Source organism: Geotrypetes seraphini, chromosome 10, assembly GCF_902459505.1.
Source record: "Geotrypetes seraphini chromosome 10, aGeoSer1.1, whole genome shotgun sequence".
In the NCBI taxonomy this organism is placed as follows: domain Eukaryota; kingdom Metazoa; phylum Chordata; class Amphibia; order Gymnophiona; family Dermophiidae; genus Geotrypetes; species Geotrypetes seraphini.
The window spans coordinates 51,953,301-51,976,413 of record NC_047093.1 but is presented as its reverse complement, the minus strand read 5'-3'; the positions used below and the strand labels follow the sequence as shown (position 1 = coordinate 51,976,413).

Below are 23,113 nucleotides of genomic sequence, written 5' to 3'. Positions count from 1 at the left end.
TCAAATGCCTGAATTAGGTGCTAGAGGTGAGTTATGGCATTGCTGGCTTTAGAACAGTGATCTCAAACTCGCTGCCCGCCAGGTACTATTTTGAGGCCCTCGGTTTGTTTATCATAATCACAAAAGTAAAATAAAACAGTTTCTTGATCATACGTCTCTTTAGCTATAAATTACAGTATTATTATTAAGACTTAACCAAAAGGAAAGATTTATAAACTATAAAGAGTTTTACCTCATGTAAAATTGTCATTTCTTTAATAAGACATTAACTATATTTTTCTGTGGCCCTCCAAGTACCGACAAATCCAAAATGTGGCCCTGCAAAGGGTTTGAGTTTGAGACCACTGCTTTAGAACATGAGAAGTCAGTGCCCTGACAACTTCTGACTATACAAAGCTTATCCTATACCAAGAGATGAGAAAGTCATGTAATAAATGCTGTTGAACCAATACTTAACTTTTGTTACTTTCCCTATATATACAGTCATGTATTTCAACTGTGTTTTAGAAACAGGGGCTACTGGAGACAGAAAGCATAGCTCCATACCTGTAAGAGTTATTCTGCTGTCCATGGAGAATGTCAGCCACATGACTGTCTTTCTGAAATCCAGAATTCTAGAAAGGCTTTCTGAGAAGATATGGGAATTTGTGCCTGTGATATCTGCTTCTCCCTCCCCATGGCAAAGCTTCAGCACTAGGGAAAACGTGGGGAAGGATTGTGTAGGCGATGGATACTGTATCCCAATAGGCCCACTGGGACAGGACTTCACAGACCTACCTACCAGCTGCTGGGGAGACAGCACAGTTACTTACCGTAACAGGTGTTATCCAGGGACAGCAGGCAGATATTCTTGACTGATGGGTGACGGCACCGACGGAGCCCCGGTACGGACAATTTTAGAGTGAGTGCACTCTAAGAACTTGGAAAGTTCTAGTAGGCCGCACCGCGCACGCGCGAGTGCCTTCCCGCCCGACAGAGGCGCGTGGTCCCCAGTTACGATAAGCCAGCTAAGAAGCCAACCCGGGGAGGTGGGTGGGACGCAAGAATATCTGCCTGCTGTCCCTGGATAACACCTGTTACGGTAAGTAACTGTGCTTTATCCCAGGACAAGCAGGCAGCATATTCTTGACTGATGGGTGACCTCCAAGCTAACAAAAAGAGGGATGGAGGGAAGGTTGGCCATTAGGAAAACAAATTTTGCAAAACAGATTGGCCGAAGTGTCCATCCCGTCTGGAGAATGCATCCAGACAATAGTGAGATGTAAAAGTATGAACTGAGGACCAAGTAGCAGTTTTGCAGATTTCCTCAATAGGAGTGGAACGGAGGAAAGCCACAGATGCTGCCATAGCTCGAACTCTATGGGCTGTGACAGAACCTTCCAGTGTCAGTCCGGACTGAGCATAACAGAATGAAATGCACACTGCAAGCCAATTTGACAACGTACGTTTAGAAACAGGACGTCCCAATTTATTCGGATCAAAGGACAGAAAGAGTTGGGGAGATGATCTGTGGGGCTTAGTACGCTCTAAATAGTAAGCTAAAGCCCGCTTACAGTCCAAAGTATGCAGAGCCTGTTCTCCAGAATGAGAGTGAGGTTTCGGAAAGAAGACAGGCAGAACAATGGATTGGTTGAGATGGAATTCAGAGACAACCTTAGGGAGAAACTTTGGATGTGTACGCAGAACCACCTTGTCATGATGAAAAACTGTAAAAGGTGGATCGGCAACTAGTGCATGCAACTCACTGACCCTCCTGGCAGAGGTGAGGGCAATAAGGAAGACCACTTTCCAAGTGAGAAACTTGAAAGGAGTTGTAGCCAAAGGTTCAAATGGAGGCTTCATTAAGGCGGAAAGAACCACATTGAGATCCCAGACTACAGGGGGAGCTTTAAGAGGTGGTTTCACATTGAAAAGACCCCGCATGAATCTAGAAACCAAAGGATGAGCTGAAAGGAGTTTTCCATGAACTGGCTCATGAAAAGCAGCAATAGCACTGAGGTGGACTCTGATGGAAGTAGACTTGAGACCAGAGTCAGACAAAGAAAGAAGGTAATCCAACAAGGTCTCCACTGCAAGGGACGTAGGATCATGATGATGAATAAGACACCAGGAAGAAAATCTTGTCCACTTCTGATGGTAACATTGCAGAGTGGCCGGTTTCCTGGAGGCATCCAGAATAGAACAAACGGGCTGAGACAAAAGAGTATCATTTGAAGTCAGCCCGAGAGATACCAAGCTGTCAGGTGCAGAGACTGGAGATTGGGATGTAGAAGGGTCTGCTGATGTTGTGTAAGCAGAGAAGGAAACAGTGGAAGAAGCATAGGCTCCCTGGAACTGAGTTGAAGTAGAAGGGAGAACCAATGTTGCCTGGGCCATCATGGAGCGATGAGAATCATGGTGGCCTGTTCCCTCTTGAGCTTGAACAAGGTTCGTAACATGAGAGGTAGCGGAGGGAAAGCATACAGGAACAGATTGGACCAATCGAGGAGAAATGCATCCGCTGCCAGACGGTGAGGAGAGTAGAGTCTGGAGCAGAAGAGGGGCAGCTGGTGATTGTGAGGAGCTGCAAAGAGGCCTATCTGAGGAGTGCCCCACTGAGCGAAGATGGACTGTAGAGTTAAAGGATCGAGAGTCCACTCATGAGGCTGGAGAATTCTGCTGAGTTTGTCCGCTAAGGAATTCTGTTCTCCCTGAATGTAGATAGCTTTAAGGAATAATTGGTGAGCTGTGGCCCAAGCCCAAATCTTCTGGGCTTCCTGGCACAAGAGGCGAGAGCCTGTCCCACCCTGCTTGTTGATGTAGTACATTGCAACTTGATTGTCTGTGCACAGTAGTAGGACTTGAGGAAAGAGAAGATGTTGGAAGGCCTTGAGGGCATAAAACATCGCTCTGAGTTCCAGGAAATTGATGTGATGCTTTATTTCCTGGGCTGTCCAAAGTCCTTGAGTTTGGAACTCGTTCAAATGAGCCCCCCAGGCATAAGGGAAGGCGTCGGTGGTGATGACAAGTTGATGAGGAGGTAGATGGAACAGAAGAACTCTGGAGAGATTTGAGGACATCAACCACCATTGTAGAGACTGACGAAGAGATGATGTCACAAATATGTGTCGTGAGCAAGGATCCGTCGCTTGGGACCACTGGGTAGCTAGGGTCCATTGAGGAGTGCGCAGGTGAAGACGTGCGAAGGATGTGACATGAACTGTCGAGGCCATGTGACCCAAAAGTATCATCATTTGCTTGGCAGGGATGGAACGAAGTTGAAGCACCTGCTGACATAGAGATTGAAGAGTTTGAAGACGGTTGGACGGCAGGAATGCTCTCATGAGGATTGTGTTCAGCACCGCTCCAATGAATTGAAGTCGTTGAGTGGGGATGAGATGAGATTTGGGTAGATTGATCTCGAACCCTAGAAGTTGTAGAAACAGGATGGTTTGGTTGATGGCCAGGAGCACTGTCTGAGAAGAAGTGGCCTTGATTAACCAGTCGTCCAGGTAAGGAAAGACCTGAAGGTGGTGAGAGCGTAGAAAGGCAGCCACCACAATCAGACATTTGGTGAACACTCTTGGAGAGGAGGCAAGACCGAAGGGCAGCACTTTGTATTGGTAATGACAATGATTGACCATGAAGTGAAGGTACTGTCTGGAGGCCAGATTGACTGGTATGTGAGTATATGCCTCTTTGAGATCGAGGGAGCATAGCCAGTCGCCTTGAGTGAGAAGAGGGTAAAGAGTGGCCAAAGAGAGCATCCTGAATTTCTCCTTGACCAAGCATTTGTTGAGATCACGAAGATCTAGGATGGGTCTGAGATCTCCTGTTTTTTTGGGGACCAGAAAATAACGGGAGTAGAATCCCTGCCCTTTTTGATCTAGAGGAACTTCCTCTATGGCGTTCAGAAGGAGGAGGGATTGAACCTCTTGAAGAAGGAGGGAAGACTGAGGAGTGTTCAAAGCAGACTCTCTTGGCAGACTTTGGGTAGGAAGAGTCTGGAAGTTGAGAGAATAGCTGTGGCGGATGATGTTGAGGACCCACTGATCCGAGGTGATGATTTCCCAACAGCTGATGTAAAAAGCAAGACGTCCTCCTATGGGTCGTGGAAGATGGGCAGATGGTAAAACACTGGCTATGCCCTGGAGAACCAAGTCAAAAGGGTTGGGTAGACTTTTGTGGTGGAGGAGGCTTTACCTGTTGTTGTGCTGGCCTAGGAGTTTGCCGTTGTTGTTGGCGCTGACGTCTAGGCTGTTGAGGAGCCGGTGGCAAAGGACGAGCCACATAGCGGCGTTGGTAGGCCGATTGCTGCCTAAAAGGCCTGGTAGGTGGGGTCTTCTTTTTAGTTTTGAGGAGAGTATCCCACCTAGTCTCATGGGCAGAGAGTTTTTATGTAGTGGAGTCCATGGATTCTCCAAAGAGCTCATCGCCTAAGCAAGGCGCATTAGCTAGTCAATCTTGATGGTTGACATCAAGTTCTGAGACTCTGAGCCATGCCAGATGACGCATGGCAACCGACAAGGCCGTGGCTCGAGAGGTCAGTTCAAATGTGTCGTAGATTGACCGGACCATGAATTTGCGAAGCTGTAGGAGAGATGAAGAAGTTTGGCGAAACGCAGATCTCTTGCGGTCAGGGAGATACTTTTCAAAAGCAGTCAGATTTTGACTGAGATGCTTTAGATAAAAAAAAAAATGAAAGGCATAATTCCCTGACCTGTTAGCCAACATCGCATTCTGATACAACCTCTTGCCAAATTTATCCATGGCCTTACCTTCTCTGCCAGGAGGGACTGAGGCATACACACTAGCTCCCGTGGATTTTTTTAGTGTGGATTCCACTAAGAGAGATTCATGTGGGAGTTGCGGTTTGTCAAAGCCAGGAATGGGGATGACTTTAAATAAGGAGTCCAATTTACGAGGGGCTCCTGGGATGGTCAAAGGTGTCTCCAGATTCTTGTAAAAAGTCTCTCTCAAGATATTGTGGAGGGGTAATTTCAGAAATTCCCTTGGAGGCTGGTCAAAATCCAGTGCATCAAGGAACGCTTTGGATTTTTTTGACTCAGCCTCCAAGGGAATAGAGAGAGATTCACACATCTCTTTCAGAAATGAGGTGAAAGAGGTTGCATCTGGCTTAGAGGACGGATCTAAAACAGAAGGATCCTCGTCAGCCGATGAACACTCCCCCTCAGAGAGAAGAGGCTCTTCGGAGTCACCCCACAGATCAGGATCTCTGACTTGGAAGCTGTGATCCCGGGACTCCGGTGTGGAAGGTTCCAGGTGTCGAGTTTTGTGTGTCGACTTACCCGACCTTAGAGAAGCGGTACCGGGAGATGTTAAGGGCTGTATCGGTGCCGAAGTTTGCACAGCCTGGTGTAAGGACCTCGGTTCCGGTGCTAAGATCGGCATGGATACCGAGGAAGCAGAATGTACCGGTACCGACAAAGTGGATGCAGATAAAAGAGGCTGCTCCACTGTCGGTACCGGTGGCTCAGATCATACCGGGACTGGAAGGCTCGGTGTCAATAGCGCGGGAAGGAGCTGTTGCAACTGCTCCTTGAGTTGCACCTGCAGGACGGCAGCAATTCGCTCGTCCAGCGAAGGCACCGGTACCGCTTTTTTCTTCTGCGGTACCTGCGGTGCCGCTCGACGCTCCAAAGAGGAGGAACCCGAGGTCGAGGGGCTTACCTCAATCGGGGCGGAGCGCTTCCGCGGGCGCCTCGAGGTCGGCAGGACTGGGCTCGCTGCTACTGAGACCAGAGGACGCTCCAGCGGGGAAGGCTTCTTAGCCGGCTTACCTGAAGGATGCGACGCCGGTGTGGTGTCGACGAGGTGGGTGCCGACTGAGACGGGGCCAATGTCGGTGCCGGTGCCGCAGGATCAGACATATCGGCACCAAATAATAACCGTTGTTCGATTTGACGGTTTTTCAAAGTTCTCTTTTTTTAAAGTGGTACAGTGGGTGCAGGTGGACGCCCGATGGTCTGGACCCAGGCACTGTAAGCACCAGTTGTGCGGGTCGGTGAGAGAAATGGGCCGTGCACACCGCTGGCACTTCTTAAACCCGGGTTGGGGGGGCATGAACGTAAAAACGGCTTCTGCCAAATCGAAGGCCGAGGCCTCGATGGTGGCAACAGGCCGAACCGAAAAAATCAAAGTTTTTGTTTTTTTTAAAACAAGAAAGAATAAAAGAGAAAAAGGAAAAAATATTTCCTAACAGGGTTTACGCGAGCGAGAAGGATACAAAAAAATCTTTTCAACAGCCGTTGAAAAGGACGCGTCTTCTTAGCTCCGCGGAAACTAAGAAACTGGGGACCGTGCGCCTCTGTCGGGCGGGAAGGCACTCGCGCGTGCGCGGTGCGGCCTACTAGAACTTTCTAAGTTCTTAGAGTGCAATCACTCTAAAATTGTCCATACCGGGGCTCCGTCGGTGCCGTCACCCATCAGTCAAGAATATGCTGCCTGCTTGTCCTGGGATAATGAGAAATACTGAGGGATAAAGGACTGCATAGAGATTAACAGAGTGATGTCACTAATAGTTTTTAGTCTCCCCTAGGGCATATAAGGAGAAATTAGATTTTTACATGCTAATTTTCTTTCTTTTAGCCTCTCCAGATTGGTATAGCTATAGATCTTACAGATGGATTTCCTCAGTCATCACGTGCTAGATCCCGGAGAGTGGTGTCTAATTTACTTGTTTGTGAATGGTCTGGAGCAGACACTAAGGACCTTCACTTTATATCCTGCTTGTCCACAACGAATCAGCCACATATATGACTAATCTAGTGGTTAAAGCACTAGGCCAACAACCAGAAAAGTCCAGTTCAGATGCCACTGTTGCTCCTTGTGATCTTGGGCAAGTCACTTACAATCTAAGTTTGTACCTGAGGCAATGAGCAGTTAAGTCCTCCTAGTTGCCAGCGCTGTAGTAGATTGAAGTTGTAATCGTGTTTTGCAAAGGTACATATGGATGACCATATGTCAGCTTTAGAGAAGTAATGGAGATAAGCAATGGCTGAGGTCATCCCTTACAACTGGCAAGTGTTGACTCCCTTGGGAAGATGGATTTGTGCATGGTGGTAGCAGAAAGCAATACAATCAGAGATCCCTGTCAAAAGAGCTCTCCCTGCAGCCAGTTAAGAAAAGTTTCAAAGCCTTTGTGTGAAGGAGCACCATTTGTAAGTAATGGATTACAAGTCTCACTCTGATTGAATCCATGGAAATGGCATAGTAGACGTTCAGCAAGGAAAACCTGCTTGAGATTCTTGACTTGTTATTGAGGTGTTCCAAAAGCACTGTATCCTTCCTAGGTTCCCTACTACCACCCAGAATTCAGGTGTTGTCTTTAAAGCATGTTTATTTTTATCCACATATCTTCTTTATTTTTAGTACATGTAGTGTTTGCACACTAGAAAGTCACATTACAGCCTGTACAGCATGATCTTTATAATAATACTGAACCAAGATGTCACAGCTAAATATCAGCTCTGGCTACAGCCCATCACAGTGCACAGACTGCGGTATAGCTAAGACAAAACCAACAAAAAGGAAAACTGTCCCTGCTAGGCCAGATGTGATTTACACCCCTTTTACAAAACCGCGCAAGAGGTTTTTAGTGCTGGCCGGCGCACTGAATGTTCTACGCTATGCCAACGCTCATAAGAACTCTATGACCATTGGGAGCATTGCAGAGCTGGTGCTAAAAACCTCTTGTACGGTTTTGTAAACGGGTTGGTTAATTTGCTGGGCACCAGGAACATTCCCAGCACTGAGTAAAATCCTTCAGTGGGAAGAAGTTTTGGTAATTATATTCAATAAGTAACCTTTCACAAAATTCTCTCCCTTTTCAAGTGTATTGTCCAGAAAGGCAGGCATTTGAAATTAATACCAACATTCCCCTCTAAGCACTGCAAAATATACACACAGCAACAGGGGAAGTCTTGCAGCTTGCCCTCCTCTTCCCCCAGCTTTGCAGCTAGGAAGTGAGGACATAGAAACCTGAACGGATGCTTCAAATCATTAATGTGTAGAGCAGCAGCTCACCAGGAGAGAACAAGATAGCTACAAGTTGTCTGCTCATTTACATATGCTCACAGGCAACACATTTATAAAAACTCTTTTTACTTCTCTAAGTGACAGTCAACCAGCAAAATAACAAACTGCCAGTGACACATGGATAAGTCCAGAATGGGGAAGGTGGCAACATTATGGGTTCCTTTTACTAAGGTGCGCTAGCGTTTTAAGCGCACGCACAAGATTAGTGCGCGCTTGCCAAAAAATTACCACCTTTAGCGGCTAGTGTACCTTTGTAAAAGGAGCCCTATGTGTGTCTCATTTAGATATATAAAATGAATTTGTCTCATGCTGTTACTGGCTTGTAAGAGAAGGAGAGGTACATCACTCGCACCTCTTAACTGCTGTACATGCAAGGCTCAGAATACAGACTGATGCTTTTGCTAGCAAGAGGGAAGCTGGCACTAAATTCCCACCAGGTCCTACACTAACAATTACATGTTAGTATGTGAATTTGTAAACATAGGGAAAACTATATTTTCCCCCCACAACTTATCAGCCACTTCTTACTATTGTGGATTACAAAAAAAATAATCACAGATGATGGCTTACAATATCTGAACACTATCTTCTAGCTTTCTGCTCCTATCATAGCCCAGTTACCTCCTTCCCTTGGAGTTGTCCAGCATTGCCTGCAGCCTGGGTAATACAGCCATCATTTACAAGGTATATGCACAATTTAAGCTTTGAATTACACAGTCCAGCCATAGCACTAAGACAGGTAGAAAACACCTTCCTCCCATGGTCAAGGAACACATTTCCATAAGCCTTGCTAAAAAATATACCTCATACATTAGAACCTTTTAAAGATCAAAAGCACCAGTGCAGGTGTGGTTAAGTCCAAAGACCAAATGGGTTTTTTTCCTCCTCTTCCAAAATTAGTGTGCAAACAAAACACCCCAGAAGTGTTCCACTGCTGGCTCTCTCTAGGGATGGGAAGGTGATCCAACTGGCAGCTCCCACTCAATGATTTCCTTGCTTTAAACCATAGTCCTGTAGCACTACAGAAGAAAAAAAAGAAATAAACCCTGTTATTTACAGTGGACAGAAGGAGCTACCAGTCACTGCTATTTTGGTGTGCAAGCCCTCTATCTCTGGGTTACAGGCCCTGTATTCAAATGCTGCCCCAGAAAGTAGTCAGTTAGTAGGAAAGCCCAGATCTAGAGGATGCATGAGCTTTGGTACTATTCCCTCAAGCAGTTTATTTTTTGTTTATGCAGATAAGAAGATGACATTAACATTTATCCTCACACATAAGAAACATGGAGGCTCATTTTCAAAGGGATTTGAAAATAAGCCCAAGTTTTATGAAATTCTTTCTATCCTGCACATCCCTCCTTTTCCCAAAAAGTACTAACATAGAGGATGATTTCAAAACAGGACCGTGTGTTATACCTCTCTTATGATATGTTCTCAGTGATGGCTCCGCAACTTTGGAACACTTTGCCTCAGCATATAAGAGAGGAAAATGATCTTAGCCGTTTTAAAACTAACTTAAAGAGTTTCCTTTTTTAAGATGCTTTTAATCTTTAAATTATGTTCAAATTTTATACTAGTTCCCATCCAGGTTTCTACTTTTCCCTCCCTAATGTTCTTTCCATCTATGGTTCTTTTCTGTACTTTAAAGCATTTAATTGTAGTTCTATCCCTCCTTACCTTGTGTATTGATTAGTCTGTAAGTCTGTTGGTCTAACCCATCATTTTTACATTTTAAATGGTAGGTCTAAATATATGTTTATATTTTTTATTAATGTTGTAACTCGCTTAGTAAATCTAAATAAGCGATTCATCAAATTAAAATGAAACTTGAAACTTATAAAGGCAACATAAATGTACCTTTATAGAATAAACCCTCACAGCACACACAATTTACACCTGCTCCAAAGATATAAATGTGTGTGTACAATGCATGCCTATTTTAGAAAAAAAGCAGGCGCATTCCCACTTCAGCCTAAGAACATCACTTAAAAGAAGGTACAATCATGCAGAGTGCTTGTGTGCACCCATGTACAATTTTATAAGAGCCATTTGCACGTATCAAACTTGCTTTACAAAATTATCCCTATAGCAGGAAAGGGAAGAGCATGACAGAGCACATAGGCTGAATGGTAGCCCCTGCTTGTGCGCTCTCTTCACTTCCACAACCCCTCCCAGGCTATTCATATTCCAATTATACCTATCTCCTAGGGCTCACACAGCCCGTGTCTCCGCTTCGATCTTCTGCTCTCCATGCAAGTTCTCTGGTTCCTGCACCTGAGTTATACTTTGTCGGATGGCAATCTCTGGACCCCCTCCATACAATGTGAACAAGTAATTCCAGGTCTCCTCTGAAATTTGCCCATAGTCAGCTCCTGTAGAAATAAGAAAAACTCTGCTGGGCACCATTACCCTAAGCCAGGGGTATGCAATTCCGATCCTCGAGAGCCGGAAATATGCATGAGATAGATTTGCGTCTCAAGGAGGCAGTGCATGCAAATCCATCTCATACATATTCATTGTGGATATCCTGAAAACCTGACCTGGCTCTGGCTCTTGAGGACCGGAATTGCCTACCCCAAGCCATAAGTCATCCTCGGCACATCCATTCTCAGTTCAAGTAACAAATAATATTGTTGATATTATCTGGAAGAGCTAAGAAGGTGAGTATGTAGTCAGGAAAGCAAAAACAGCTCAAATGGTAAAACAGAGGGGACAAAACATTTTTTTCTTTTTGATTAGAGATGCTAGTGACAACAGGAAGTACAAAAGTATTGCTGTCAGATTCAATGGTAAAAGGGTGGAATATGTAGAAGCTGATGAAGATAAAGCTGTAATGCTTAACAAATATTTCTGTTCTGTGTTGACGGATGGGCCAGGAGTAGGACTGCAAAAAAACAAACACAACAGGAATGGATGTGGGGTAGACCTTGAATAAATTTTCAGAAGACTGTTTTTGAGGAGGTAGCTAAACTAAAGATAGACACAGGAAAGGAACTAAATGGGATATAGTCAAGGATATTGAAGGAATTTTCAGTGCTTCCCAGAAGACTGGAGAAGGGCAGATGTGGTATTTTGTCACCGAAGCAGACGTAAGGAGGAGAATGGAAACTACAGGCTGGTGAGTAAATTATGGTAAAAACCTCTGTTATAGAAGATAGTGCAGTTTCTGGATCGTAGGATCCAAAGATGCATGGTGAAATGAATCTGATTATGTTCTTTGGGTGGTTGATCTGAGAACTGGATCAAGGGAAGTGTGCTACACGTGCAGTACTTAGACTTCAGCAAAGCTTTTGACATGGTTTCTCAGACAACTGATAACCTGCAAATCCTTGGTAGCGGTCCAAAAGTGACTGGGTTAGAAACTGGTTGAATGGGAAGTGACAGAGAGTGCTAGGAAGTTCACAGAGGAAAGGATTTAACCAGTGGGGTGCTACAAAGATTGATTATTGGCCTGACTGTTTTCAGTTTTTTAAAGTGATGTTTCAGAGGCCGTCGGGAAAGTTTTGCCTTTTTACAGATGAAGACACCCTGGGCAGTATGTTAAACATGAGAATAGATCTAACAAAGCTTGAAGCACGAACTAGAGAGTTCGGCAGCTACAGGATGTTCCCAGCTGATTTATTTCTCCTTTTCCATTAACATTTGTTCTTATTACTTAAGGTAAGTAAATATTGTTTTAAAAAAAGGAAGCTCTGGAATAAGGAGATGGGAGTGAAAAAGCAGACTCGGGATAAATCGTTAGGAAATATGTTTTACCTTTTATTATTTATTTAACCAAACGGGTTAAATAAATAATAAAATAAAATAAAATAATAAATAAATAAAATAAAATAATAAATAAAAAAATAAAATAATAGCCTCTCAGTAAAGATGGTGGAAAGAAGCACGTTATCAAAATTCAAGAAAGCTTGGAACAAGCACAAATGATCTCCGAGGTAGAACAAATTGTATAGCATGGGTCGGTTTGGATGGGCAGACTGGATAGGCCATAGAAGTTTTTTTCTGTTCTAGATACTGGTAATTTTAAATTTTTTTTTTTTTTTTTTCAAAATGTGAATATAGAAAACATAAAACAAAAAGTGTAGGGAGTTCTACAATACCATATTCCTAAAATTTACACCACAAGTACTATAAAATGTTCACACGAAATTTATCCCCCACTAACCCCACCCCAGACTGTCCTCCTCAAAAACTCCCCATAAACTCAATACGTGATACACAAATATGACTCTGCTAACATTTACTGCCTCTTTTACAAAGCTGCGCTAGCGGCTGCGTTAACGGCTCCGTAGCCTATAGAGATTTAAAGGGCTTCGGGGTTGTTGCCGCGCAGCAGCCGCTAGCGTGGCTTTGTAAAAGAGGCCATCAGTGTTCCAAAATTTAAAGTAGATAATGAACACCAATATAAGAATCTACATGCCTAATATTGCCCCAAACTCTATTCAAGCTCTATATAACTGCTCCAAATTAATACAACTGCTATTACTGGTGAGACATCAGAGCAGACAATCTATAATTGGAAGGATTGTAAAAGACTGAATTATTTTTCTGGTGGAATTCAGTTTGTCACGTGTATAAAATGGAAAGAGCGTTGGCAGTTCAAAAAGGTTACTATAATAAATTTAAGGATGTGTGGGGACCATTATTAAATTATTATAATGAATAATTTACACTTTTCCCAACTTTAATACACATGTGGATTTGGGGGGGGTTTCTTGGTTTTCCACTAATAATAATATATATGAATGACATAAGATATTATTTTCATGTGGTATATTTTAGTTGTATATGAATTTGGGAGGGGGGTGGGGGGTTAAATCTTCTTGTTGTATGATATTGTAGATTTTCAAGTGATGTTGTACTATAATTGTTTGATATTTACTGTACACTTGATGCAAGTTATAAAATGAATAAAGAAATAAAAAAAAAAGAGCATACAATCTATAGCGATCACAAACCCACCCCAATTGAGCTCAAGCCTGCTCCAAAGTAGGCAGAGTATGCTGTCGCCACTTGTGTGCAACAATCATTCTGGCTGCTTTGAAAGCTAGTAACAATTTAAGGGAAATGGGATGGGGACTTGTATACGCCTTTTTGTTGCTTTGGCATTTCAAAGATGACATTCAAAGCGGTGGGCACTGGAGGATTAAGTGACTTGCCTAGAGTCTCAAGGAGCAGCACCGGGATTTGATCTCACAACCTCTGGGTGCAGAGGCAGCAGCTCAACCAGTGAGCTACAGCCCTCAGGATTTACACTCTGCCACCCAAAAAGGTGGTCTCCATAGTCACAGGAACCGTAATCACCAATTTACTCACATACTCAGACTTGTACCCCAAATCGTTCTTCATATGAACAGCTTCATCACAAATGTATGAAGGTACCTTTGGCCCCATAACCCTCTCCGGCATGGCAAAAAAGAGCGGAAATGTCCAATCAGAAAAGGTGCACAAGTCACCCATAACCCTCTCCAACATTGAGTATTCCCAGTAGGGTTGTCCAGAAAAACCTAAAGTTGGAAAAACTGTGCAAATTGAAGTTTTGCCCATGAATTTGATTAGAAAATAATTTTTAAAATTTTTTTAAAATGCATCCTATAGTTACTCAAAGCCACCGATTATATAAAGCTCTGTTTTTCTTAAAATTTGCTATTATTTTTGCTTAATGGAACAAATTATAGCTACAACAGCCTTTCAACAGAGAGTCAACGACATGAAGGACTGGGTATGTGGGATAGAGACCACTCAGTTGCAACATCAGAAACTTATAGCAACTCTGGAAGACAGAGTGGAAGACCTCGAGAATCGTGTGAGGAGAAGCAAGCTACAGTTTGTCGGGTCTCTAAGGAAATTGATGATGCAGACCTGCGGAGGTTGTTCGAAAGGGTAACTACGATAAAATGAGGAAAATGGTTAAAAAAATAAGCTAAAAGGATCAGTGGCAAAGGTTAGGACTGTAAACCAGGCATCAATGTTATTTAAAAATACTATCATGGAAGCCCAGACCAGATGTATTCCACATATTAATAAAGGTGGAAAGTAGAGAAAACGAGAGCTGGCATGATTAAAAGGGGAAATGAAAGAGGCTATTAGAGCCAAAAGAAAAAAAAATCATTTAAAGAATGGAAAAAGGATCCAAATGAAGAAAATAAGAAAAGACATAAGCACTGGCAAGTTAGATGTGAAGCACTGTTAAAGAAGTTTGAGTCATCAAAGTGAATAGGGACAGAAAGTTAGAGACTGCATAAATAAGCTTGTACCTATGAGATTTAGTCAGCATGTGATTTAGAACCATGTGATAGATGTTCTGATAGCATCAATCAATTTACCTATGTAATTTTAAGATCAGTAAAAGATTTCTCTTAAACCTGCTAGGAACTGGTTCCCCAGTCACTGGAGGAAGGCAGGGAAGTCTTGAAACATAAGGAATGATGCTAAAAACCAGGAAGCAACAACATCTTACCAGGCTTCAACAGCACATGGCTGCTGCCTTTTGTCAGAGCGATCTTGCTATTGTCAATAGGTCCAGGAAACTCTGAAAGGGAAAAACAACAGGTGGTGAAGGATTAAACTGCCTCAACAGCTCCCAAAACTTTCCTCAAGATGTCAGCCAGAATTAGATAGCTAGGAATTTTCTCCTCAAACTCACTGTACACCAGCAAAATTAAGTGTTAAATGGTGACTGAATGATACTCATACAGAGAAATCCCCAGGATTCACTTTTCTGCAAACAAGCTACAGTTGCACCCTAATTGAAATGAACTCCAGTGCTGAACTTACCGTTGTCTTTCCCTTTGACAAAAGCCTCCCACTCTCGGAACCACTGCATACTGATACAGTAGATAATGCTAGGAGACTCCTCTGCCTGGAATGCTTTATTCAACTGTGAAGTGAGACAGACCGCTTTTGATTAGAAAAAGGGCATCATCATCGCACTATGTTTCACCTATCAAGGCTCTTCATAACTGAGATTAAAATATGCCTTGCAAACTAGATGCTTCTGGCAGCTCCACTACACCTCACAACGTTATCCAGTTGCTGCTGAGAGTGTAGAATGGCACACTATAATTTAGCCTCTTCCTGCTGTTTTTCGCTGTGGTTTGGGGCTTTTCTTACTTGTCCTTCAGGTTTTCTGGATTTTAATGTGATTGGTGTTTGTGTTCCCGTGTGATTGGTTAATGTGTGCATGATGTTGCTTGCTGTCTGCTTTTTAGCGTGGGTGCGTTGCTTCTCGGGCACCCCGCCCTCCAGCCGACTCCTTGTCCTTAGTCGGGTTCATGGGTTCCTGAAGAAGGGCTCCTCCCCGAAACCAGCGCGGTTGAACCTGTGTCCTGGCGCGCTTCAGTGATGTGGTTTTGCATCTTTCAGTTAAGTTTATTAACTTTTTGAATTGTATTTTTCTTTTTGATTTATTGTGATTGATTTTTGTTGGGGTCTTGGCTGGCAGGGTTCATTTAGGAGTCGCTCAGGTTTCACCTGTTAACTCACCTGTTTTGATTCATTGGTTTAGATTGGTGGATATTTTCACTTTGATTTACAGCACACCTTGGGTGCTCAATGATGGTGTGCGGGTGGGGGTATATTACCTCTACCTAATTTGTGAAGTGTTGGAGCTTGACTCCTATCGCTGCTTGTTCACACTGAGAGCACCCTTTAATTTGGCATTATCTATGACAGTTTATATGTGGTTTGCGTGGTGTGCACAGTATTGGTCCTGAGCGCCCCCTTAGTGAACCTTGGTGTGACTATTTCTGCCTTTTTTGTTGTTACTATTTAGGTTTTTGGCAGCCTTTTGGAGTGTATTTTGTGTGTGAGAGTGACATCCCAGCACTGTGTTTCCTTTTCTAACCCACTCCCAATTGTTCAGGAGGTTTCTAACTGCCAGTTCCTTGGGCTATTTCTGTACAGATTGAGCTTCCCTTTTTTCACTGAAGTTGCAGAGCAGGAGAAGGTGGCTAGTAGGTTTCTGAGGTTGGGGAATATACACACCTTAATGAAGGTATCGATTTCAGTCTTCCTGCGTTTAGCCAGTGCCTCAATCTCCACTTGACAGATTGAGCAGACATAGAGATGATTCACTGCTGGGCCCCCTCCAAACCTAAGGGGTAAGCAGGGATGAGATGCAGAAGTTGCAGGTTCTGAATTTGATAAAAGATTCCTAGTGCAAATGTCTTATTAACCAGAAATGAAAGACAGGGACAAATGAAAATGAGCCGTCTTGACCCCAGCCATTTACACCATAGTATTCTGATAAGGTCTTATCTAAGTGCTGTGCATGAAGGGGGTAATTTTAAAAGCATTTATCCTCATGTATAGTCTGTTTTCTTATAAAACCATGCAGAATATCCACGTAGTTATATACACACTAGCAAATTCTATAAAGTCTACTTAAAGTTAGGCGCCTCTCTCTAGAATTAGTGGTCTTCTAGACAATTATTCTTCCTTGTCTTTTGAGAAGTTTTCAACGTGGTCTTCTCACCTTCTTTATGGCTACTGTATATCAGGCACAGAGGAACATGGCTTTGCTAAATTGCTTTCAAACTGTTCATATCATAGTTTAATGAATAGTTTGAAAGACCTTAGTTAAGCAGACCAAGAATTATTATTTGCTTCTTATCACTTCAAGAGAAAATTTCCTGCATCACCTGGTAGGGAGACTTAGGGCTGGATTCTCAAAACTTACCGTACTTATAACAATGGTCGCTAAACCGGCTCCAGCCAGTTTAGTGTGGCAGTATTTTACCGCGCAATTATCCAAGCTTCCTGCCACGCAAATAAGAACATAAGCAGTGCCTCTGCTGGGTCAGACCAGAGGTCCATCACGCCCAGCAGTCCACTCATGCAGCGGCTCATCAGGTCCAGGACTTGTATAGTAATCCTCTATCTGTACCCTTCAATCCCCTTTTCCTTCAGGAAATCATCCAATCCCTTCTTGAAACCCAGTAGCGTACTCTGTCCTATCACACCCTCTGGAAGCGCATTCCAGGTGTCCACCACCCTTTGGGTTAAGAACAACTTCCTAGCATTGGTTCTGAATCTGTCCCCTCTTAATTTTTCCGAATGCCCTCTCGTTCTTGTAGTTTTCGAAAGTTTGAAGAAATCTGACCCTCTCCACTTTTTCTATGCCCTTCATGATCTTGTAAGTCTCTATCACATTCCCTCTAAGTCTCCGCTTCTCCAGGGAAAAGAGCCCCAGTTTCTCCAATCTTTCAGCGTATGAAAGGTTTTCCATACCTTTTATCAATCGTATCGCTCTCCTCTGAACCCTCTCGAGTATCGCCATATCCTTTTTAAGGTACGGCGACCAATATTGGATACAGTACTCCAGATGAGGGCGCACCATCGCAAATGTATTACTATAAGGTCATAAATAGTAAAATGGACTCATTAATATTTAAACGAGCATTCCAGAAGTTTCTCCATCATTGCTGGATGATTCTCCAAGCGGGCGCCAGCTTTTGACAACCAAAAATTACCAGCTGGTCCAGATGTGCCGGTACTGTAAAAAGTACATCTCAGATGTGTGTTTCTGGTTGTGGCTCCTGATAAAAATTTTTTTTAAATACACCATTCACATAAATTATAGTGGTACTAATGTTTAAGCCCATTACATTAACGGGTGCTAGAGTAGATAACTGTCTGTTTTTTTTTTCTTTGTCTCTCTCCTTGGACACTGTCTGTCTGTCATTCTTTCTGTCTGTGTCTCTCCCTGGCCCCCTGCCTGCCTGTATTTCTCTGTTGCGCCATGCCTGCCTGTCTCTCCGTGGCCCCCTTCTATTTCCCCCCCTCCCAGAGCAAAGCTCCATTGCTCTCTGCCCCCCAGCACACCCCTCCCCCCAAGGCAGCCCCCTTTCCCTCTCCCCCTCCACTTCTTACCAGCATGGGACACATGATTGCTGTCTGCCCCCAGCACACCCCTCCCCCCAAAGCAGCCCCCTTTCCCTCTCCTCCTGGTCCCCTGTTGTGCCATGCCTGCCAGTTCCGTGGCCCCCTTATGTCCCTCCCTCCCGTTCTTACCCTCCCTGGTGTCTTTGGCCCACCGGCACGAACCGCTGCCGCTCTTCAACAAAGCAGTCTGCTGAGGTTCGCTGGACGGCTGTAGCGAATCTCGCAGACCACTCTCCACATCGGTAGCACATTCCCTCTGATGCAATCGCATCAGAGGGAATGTGCTACCGAGGTGGAGAGCCGCCTGCGAGGTTCGCTACAGCTGGCCAGCGAACCTCAACAGGCTGCTTTGAAGAGGAGCAGCAGGGCGGCAGAGATTGATGAGTGAGGGCGGGAGGGGGGAGTCACCGGCCCCAAAATGGAATATGGCCAGGGAAGGACACAGCACGCCTGTTCAGAGCGCTACCGCCACTGCAGTTTTTGGAGGCCTCTGAGCGGAGGTATGTCATTCTCATGGTGGGAGGATCAGCGTGGTTCTGATGCACAGGGGGATGGGAGGAAAGGATAGAAAGATGCTGCACAAGGATGGGCGAGAGGGTTGGTGGAGTTCTGCTGCACAGGGGGATGGGAGGGAGGGATAGAAAGATACTGCACAAGGGGATGGGTGAGGGGGAGGAAAGATGCTGCACATGGGGGGGGAAGAAAGGAATGAAGAAGAATAGGGGTGGAGGAGATGAAGGGAGATATGATTGTTGTACATGAAAAAAAATAAGACATCCCTGAAGATAAGTCCTAGTGTGTTTTTTGCACCCAAAATTAATATAAGACACTGTCTTTTTTCGGGGAAACACGATATTGGTTGCTCATGACTCCTGGGATAGTACTTTTCAATCTCAACTTATGCATACATTGGACCAGATCATACATTGGATTACTGCAAACAAGCTAATTCTCCATTATTCCAAATCCGAGGCTCTCTAGATTTCAAGAAAAAAAGAGACCTCTCCCATTTCGTTTACAGGTTAACAGTTGCTCTATTTTGATCAAAAGCAACATCATGTCATTGGGGGTCATACTTGATTGTGACCTCAGATTTGTTCCATTCATCTCCATGATAGTGAAGTAAGGGGTTTTTTTTTCTCTTAAGTGCATTAGGTCTCCAAGACTATAAGTTAATCATAAAGCTCTTACCATCCGCATGCATTCACTGATGATCAATCACCTAGATTACTATAATCCATTGCTTGGAGGCCTTCCATTGTATCAATTGAAGCACCTACAACTTTTGCAAAATACTGCACCTTTTTGCTTTGTAATGCTAAACGATCAGATCACATAAGCTTGTCTCATGTGAAAATAAACTGGCTTCCTGTTTCAGTGCATAAAGTTCACGATTCTTATTCTTGCATGTGTAGCTTTCCTTGCTGGCACACCAGATTATCTTGCTTCTTTTGCTATTCCCTATACTCCTCAGATCTTCCCAGGCCAACTGACTATTCCATCTGCTACATGACTGTGCCTTACCTTCTCTCACAACTCCACCTTTTGTAGGTCTGCCCCCATGATGCAGAACTCCCTCTCCCTGATTTGCATCAAGAGTTCATATTGGAAGTTTTAAAAAGGCTTGAAAAGCTAGTTGTTTGTCTAAGCTTCCTCAGGCTGTATTTAATTACGGAATACTCTTTCTGTAGCTTGCCCTCTATTTTTCACAGCATGATATTTTTCCATATAATTATGTTGTCCTATTTCATTTGTACTGTCTGCTTGTTTTGTTCTTGCTTGGTGTTGTTTTGAAGCAGGACTGCACGCCCCCTCCTGATATTTTTAATGAAGGGCAGTCTTATCAAAATAAATGCATTCAAATGTACATTCTCTGGCTAATTTTACAAGCATCTATTTGAGCACACAACATGCTGTTCTACACATTCAATGCACTTATAAAATTACCCCCTTTCCACCATTACCAGCACTCAGAATTTTGCTTAAATTTTTCTTCTTGAATGAGGGCCATTAATGCGTTCCCTGCAGCCAGCACACTGCACCTGTCATTGCTTCAGTGCCATCAAATGCCAGGGTTTGCTTCCATGGCATCGATCTGTGGCATCCATGTCCTACTTTCATGGGAGACCCCGGAAGGCTGAGATGGGAGAGTAGAGGAGAGAGCTGAGGGTAACAAGGCTTTCAATAATAGATTTTCTCTTGAGGGAATCTCTGGCCTACAGAGCCAACCACCTGGGTTTATTTAAGTGAATGCTAAGGGAGAGGCACCTTCCTACCTGTTGTACAGGTATTCCCACACATTCTGAGGCACTATTACCACCAGATCATCGATATAATTGTATTTATTGGGTGGGATTCCTGCACAAAAAGGAAAAAAAGGGGATGGAATTTTATATTTCACCCAGTGACATTTATGTATGTATTAAGGAAATAATTGCTAGTCCTGAATTTATTTACACTACTTGTAAGGGTGCATGCATAAGAACCCTGCACCCCACAATAGTCCTCATTATATGCAGTGCTATAAATCCATCATCTCCCCTCTCTGTCCCTTCTATGTCTGGTCCATTACGTACCTCCATGAACACAGAGAAAGCTGCGGTTGGTGATAGGCCCCGGCTCTGCAAAGCTGTTGAACTTATTGAGCCACTCACGAGAGATGTAGAACTGCAGTAGGCAGGTCTCCTTCATGGCTGCGAGGGCGACGACCTTCTGCCTCTCACGCACTGCCTCTTCATTGCTTTTCCTGGGCCAGACCACATGAAAGAAACCATGGTCACTCATGGCCCCAGCTCCTCTCACCCTCCTCCACTTTATTCCTTACCTATAGAAGAGAACATAGGCTTCTGCATTCTGCACCATCATCTCATGGACCTCTGTCACATACTGATCATCAAATTCGTACCACTGACCACTGATAACATTCTGGCAGTAAGCAATGTAATGACCACCTGAAACAGGAGAAATGAGAGAGAAGCAAGACTTACAAGAACAGAACTAAAGCTTGAGAGATGGGAAGGGAAGGCAGTGTAGTGGGGTGAGAGATGGGAGAAGGAAAAGCTAGATGCAGAGCCAAAACAGAAGCTCTGCTACTGCACACTTACTACCCGCAGTTCCATGATGGCAAATAACAGCAAGGAGATCATAGGTCGTGATCTGAGATGTGCACTCCTTGGCCAGGAAAGGTCGGAGGTCAAGACCTTCCAGAGGGAAGGAGACATGGCTATTGATTTTGAAGGAGTACATCACTTCATGACGGAAGCGTTTCAAATGGATACATAGAATCTGATGAAAAAATAGGACAAGATAATATTTGCATCCATCTGCACCTAGATATAGTCACAATACAGAAAGAAAAGTAGAAAACAGTGTACAGCCTACACCAAAAGCATTGAGATTTAAGGGACATTCAAATACCTCAACAGTCTCTAGCTAATGCAAGATAGGGAAGAAAGTTCTAGAAGAGAAGCTCAAGCTCAAGTATTAGGAATAATTCTTTCAAAGAAAAACTGCTGTGTGTGTGGGAAAAGCCTCCTAATGGAGGTGGTTGTGGAAAACTATAAAGAGAGGATCATTCTTTGCAAAGAAATGAAAGGAAACAGAGAGACATCCATTGCATAACTTGAGGCATATAAGGCCCAGCCAGCTGCTGCCATCAGCATCATATACTCTATTGCTATATTTGCCAAATATTCAACAGTAACAAATCCCAAACAATAAGTGCTGCCAGCTCCTCGAGAGATTACAGCTTTAGTACGGAGGTGGAAGTTAGGTACCTACCTCAGGTAAGCAAAGTACCTTACAGTACTTCACACCATTGCGTAGTCTAGGAGGAAGACAAGAGAGGCATGCTTAGAGCAAAGACACACAGATCTCTCCTGATCTTCCTGGTCACTTTTGCGGGACATGACTGAGGATCTAAGGGTCAGCCCCAAACTCCAACAAACCACAACCCAATACAACAAGCATAACTAAGAGAGAGGAAAAGGAGCTCAGAAACCTGCTTGATATTCAGTGGGAAACCACAATCCAAGACTTAATGGTTCTAGATTTCAATTATGAATCCTGAAAAACCTCTGATATTATTATAATTATGTTCCAAAAACTCGTTCACCAAACAAACTTATATTTCTAGAGAAACTTCAAAATAAAAGTGAACAAATAACGAACAGACCACACTTAGCAAACAGCAGAGAGCCCAAGTGTGATGGGACCCATTTTGCCGGATGTATCTGGCTTCCTCAGTGTGTCTCTATAGGTTGTTTCTTTATTGTGACAAAACTGCCTCCTGCCTAATAGATTGCTGCTTCAAAAAAATGGCAGGCTTGGGCTATCTGCTGTTTGCTAAGTGTGGGCTGTTCGTTATTTGTTCACTTTTATTTTGAAGTTTCTCTAGAAATATAAGTTTGTTTGGTGAACTGAGTTTTTGAATCACATGAAGTATCCACCAACAGGAGCATAATTATAATAATATCAGAGAGGTTTTTCAGGATCAATGATTGAAATCTGGAACCATTAAGTTTTGGTTTGTGGTTTCCCACTGAATATCAAGCAGGTTTCTGAGACCCTTTTCCTCTTTGTTAGTTATGCATTAAAGTGGGATAGTACTGGATTGTGATTTGTTGGACTTGATCCCATGTTCCATCATCCTTTGAAAGTAGTGTTTCAGCTCCAAACTCCCCCAATCCCTGCACAGAATATGATATGAGTTCCCAATCTTTATAGAAAGACACAGCACTTTGGTGTGACCCCAAACCCTAATCTCACACAAATTGATGACAGGCAGAAGCTGTTTGATGGGGAGTCACTCACTTCTTGCAGCGCTCACAGCTATACATGTTATCTCCTGCAGAAGAAATAACAGACATGACGTTATGGAGAAAGGAGTGAGAATGTATGTTTTTACATCAAGCTCTTGAACTGCAAATAAACCTCTTCATATTTCTTTACGTACAAGAAAAAATGGGGCAAGGGTAGGGGTGCTGCCACACTGACTGTACTAGACGCCACCATATGGAGGACACGGGGTAGACCAAAGGCAGCGTTCAGAGTCCAGGGCACCCCTCTCCTAAAGTCACGTCACTTCACTGGCTTCCCATCTGTTTCCGAATACAATTCAAACTCCTCTTACTGACCTACAAATGCACTCACTCAGCTGTCCCTCACTATCTCTCTTCACTTATCTCCCCCTATT

The 23,113-nt window shown here is 43.7% G+C and overlaps 1 protein-coding gene across 3 annotated transcripts in view; it reads right to left on the bottom strand.

Moving 5' to 3' along the window:
- Window positions 1-7,321: 7,321 nt before the first annotated feature.
- The window catches only part of USP20 (ubiquitin specific peptidase 20), a 33,037-nt gene continuing 17,245 nt past the window's right edge, over window positions 7,322-23,113 (bottom strand). For 2 of the 3 annotated variants that reach the window (XM_033960232.1, XM_033960231.1), the window contains exons 15-25: window positions 22,732-22,765; window positions 21,700-21,745; window positions 21,024-21,204; window positions 20,744-20,870; window positions 20,496-20,665; window positions 20,196-20,277; window positions 16,021-16,129; window positions 14,812-14,914; window positions 14,495-14,566; window positions 10,232-10,406; window positions 7,322-9,056 (exon numbers count right to left, since the gene is read on the bottom strand). In XM_033960232.1, coding sequence (XP_033816123.1) covers window positions 10,246-10,406; window positions 14,495-14,566; window positions 14,812-14,914; window positions 16,021-16,129; window positions 20,196-20,277; window positions 20,496-20,665; window positions 20,744-20,870; window positions 21,024-21,204; window positions 21,700-21,745; window positions 22,732-22,765 — 1,085 coding nt within the window. In that variant the 3' untranslated portion in view covers window positions 7,322-9,056; window positions 10,232-10,245. Of the gene's footprint in view, window positions 9,057-10,231; window positions 10,407-14,494; window positions 14,567-14,811; window positions 14,915-16,020; window positions 16,130-20,195; window positions 20,278-20,495; window positions 20,666-20,743; window positions 20,871-21,023; window positions 21,205-21,699; window positions 21,746-22,731; window positions 22,766-23,113 lie in introns of those variants that run through there. The other variant, XR_004540798.1, reaches the window with a different exon arrangement.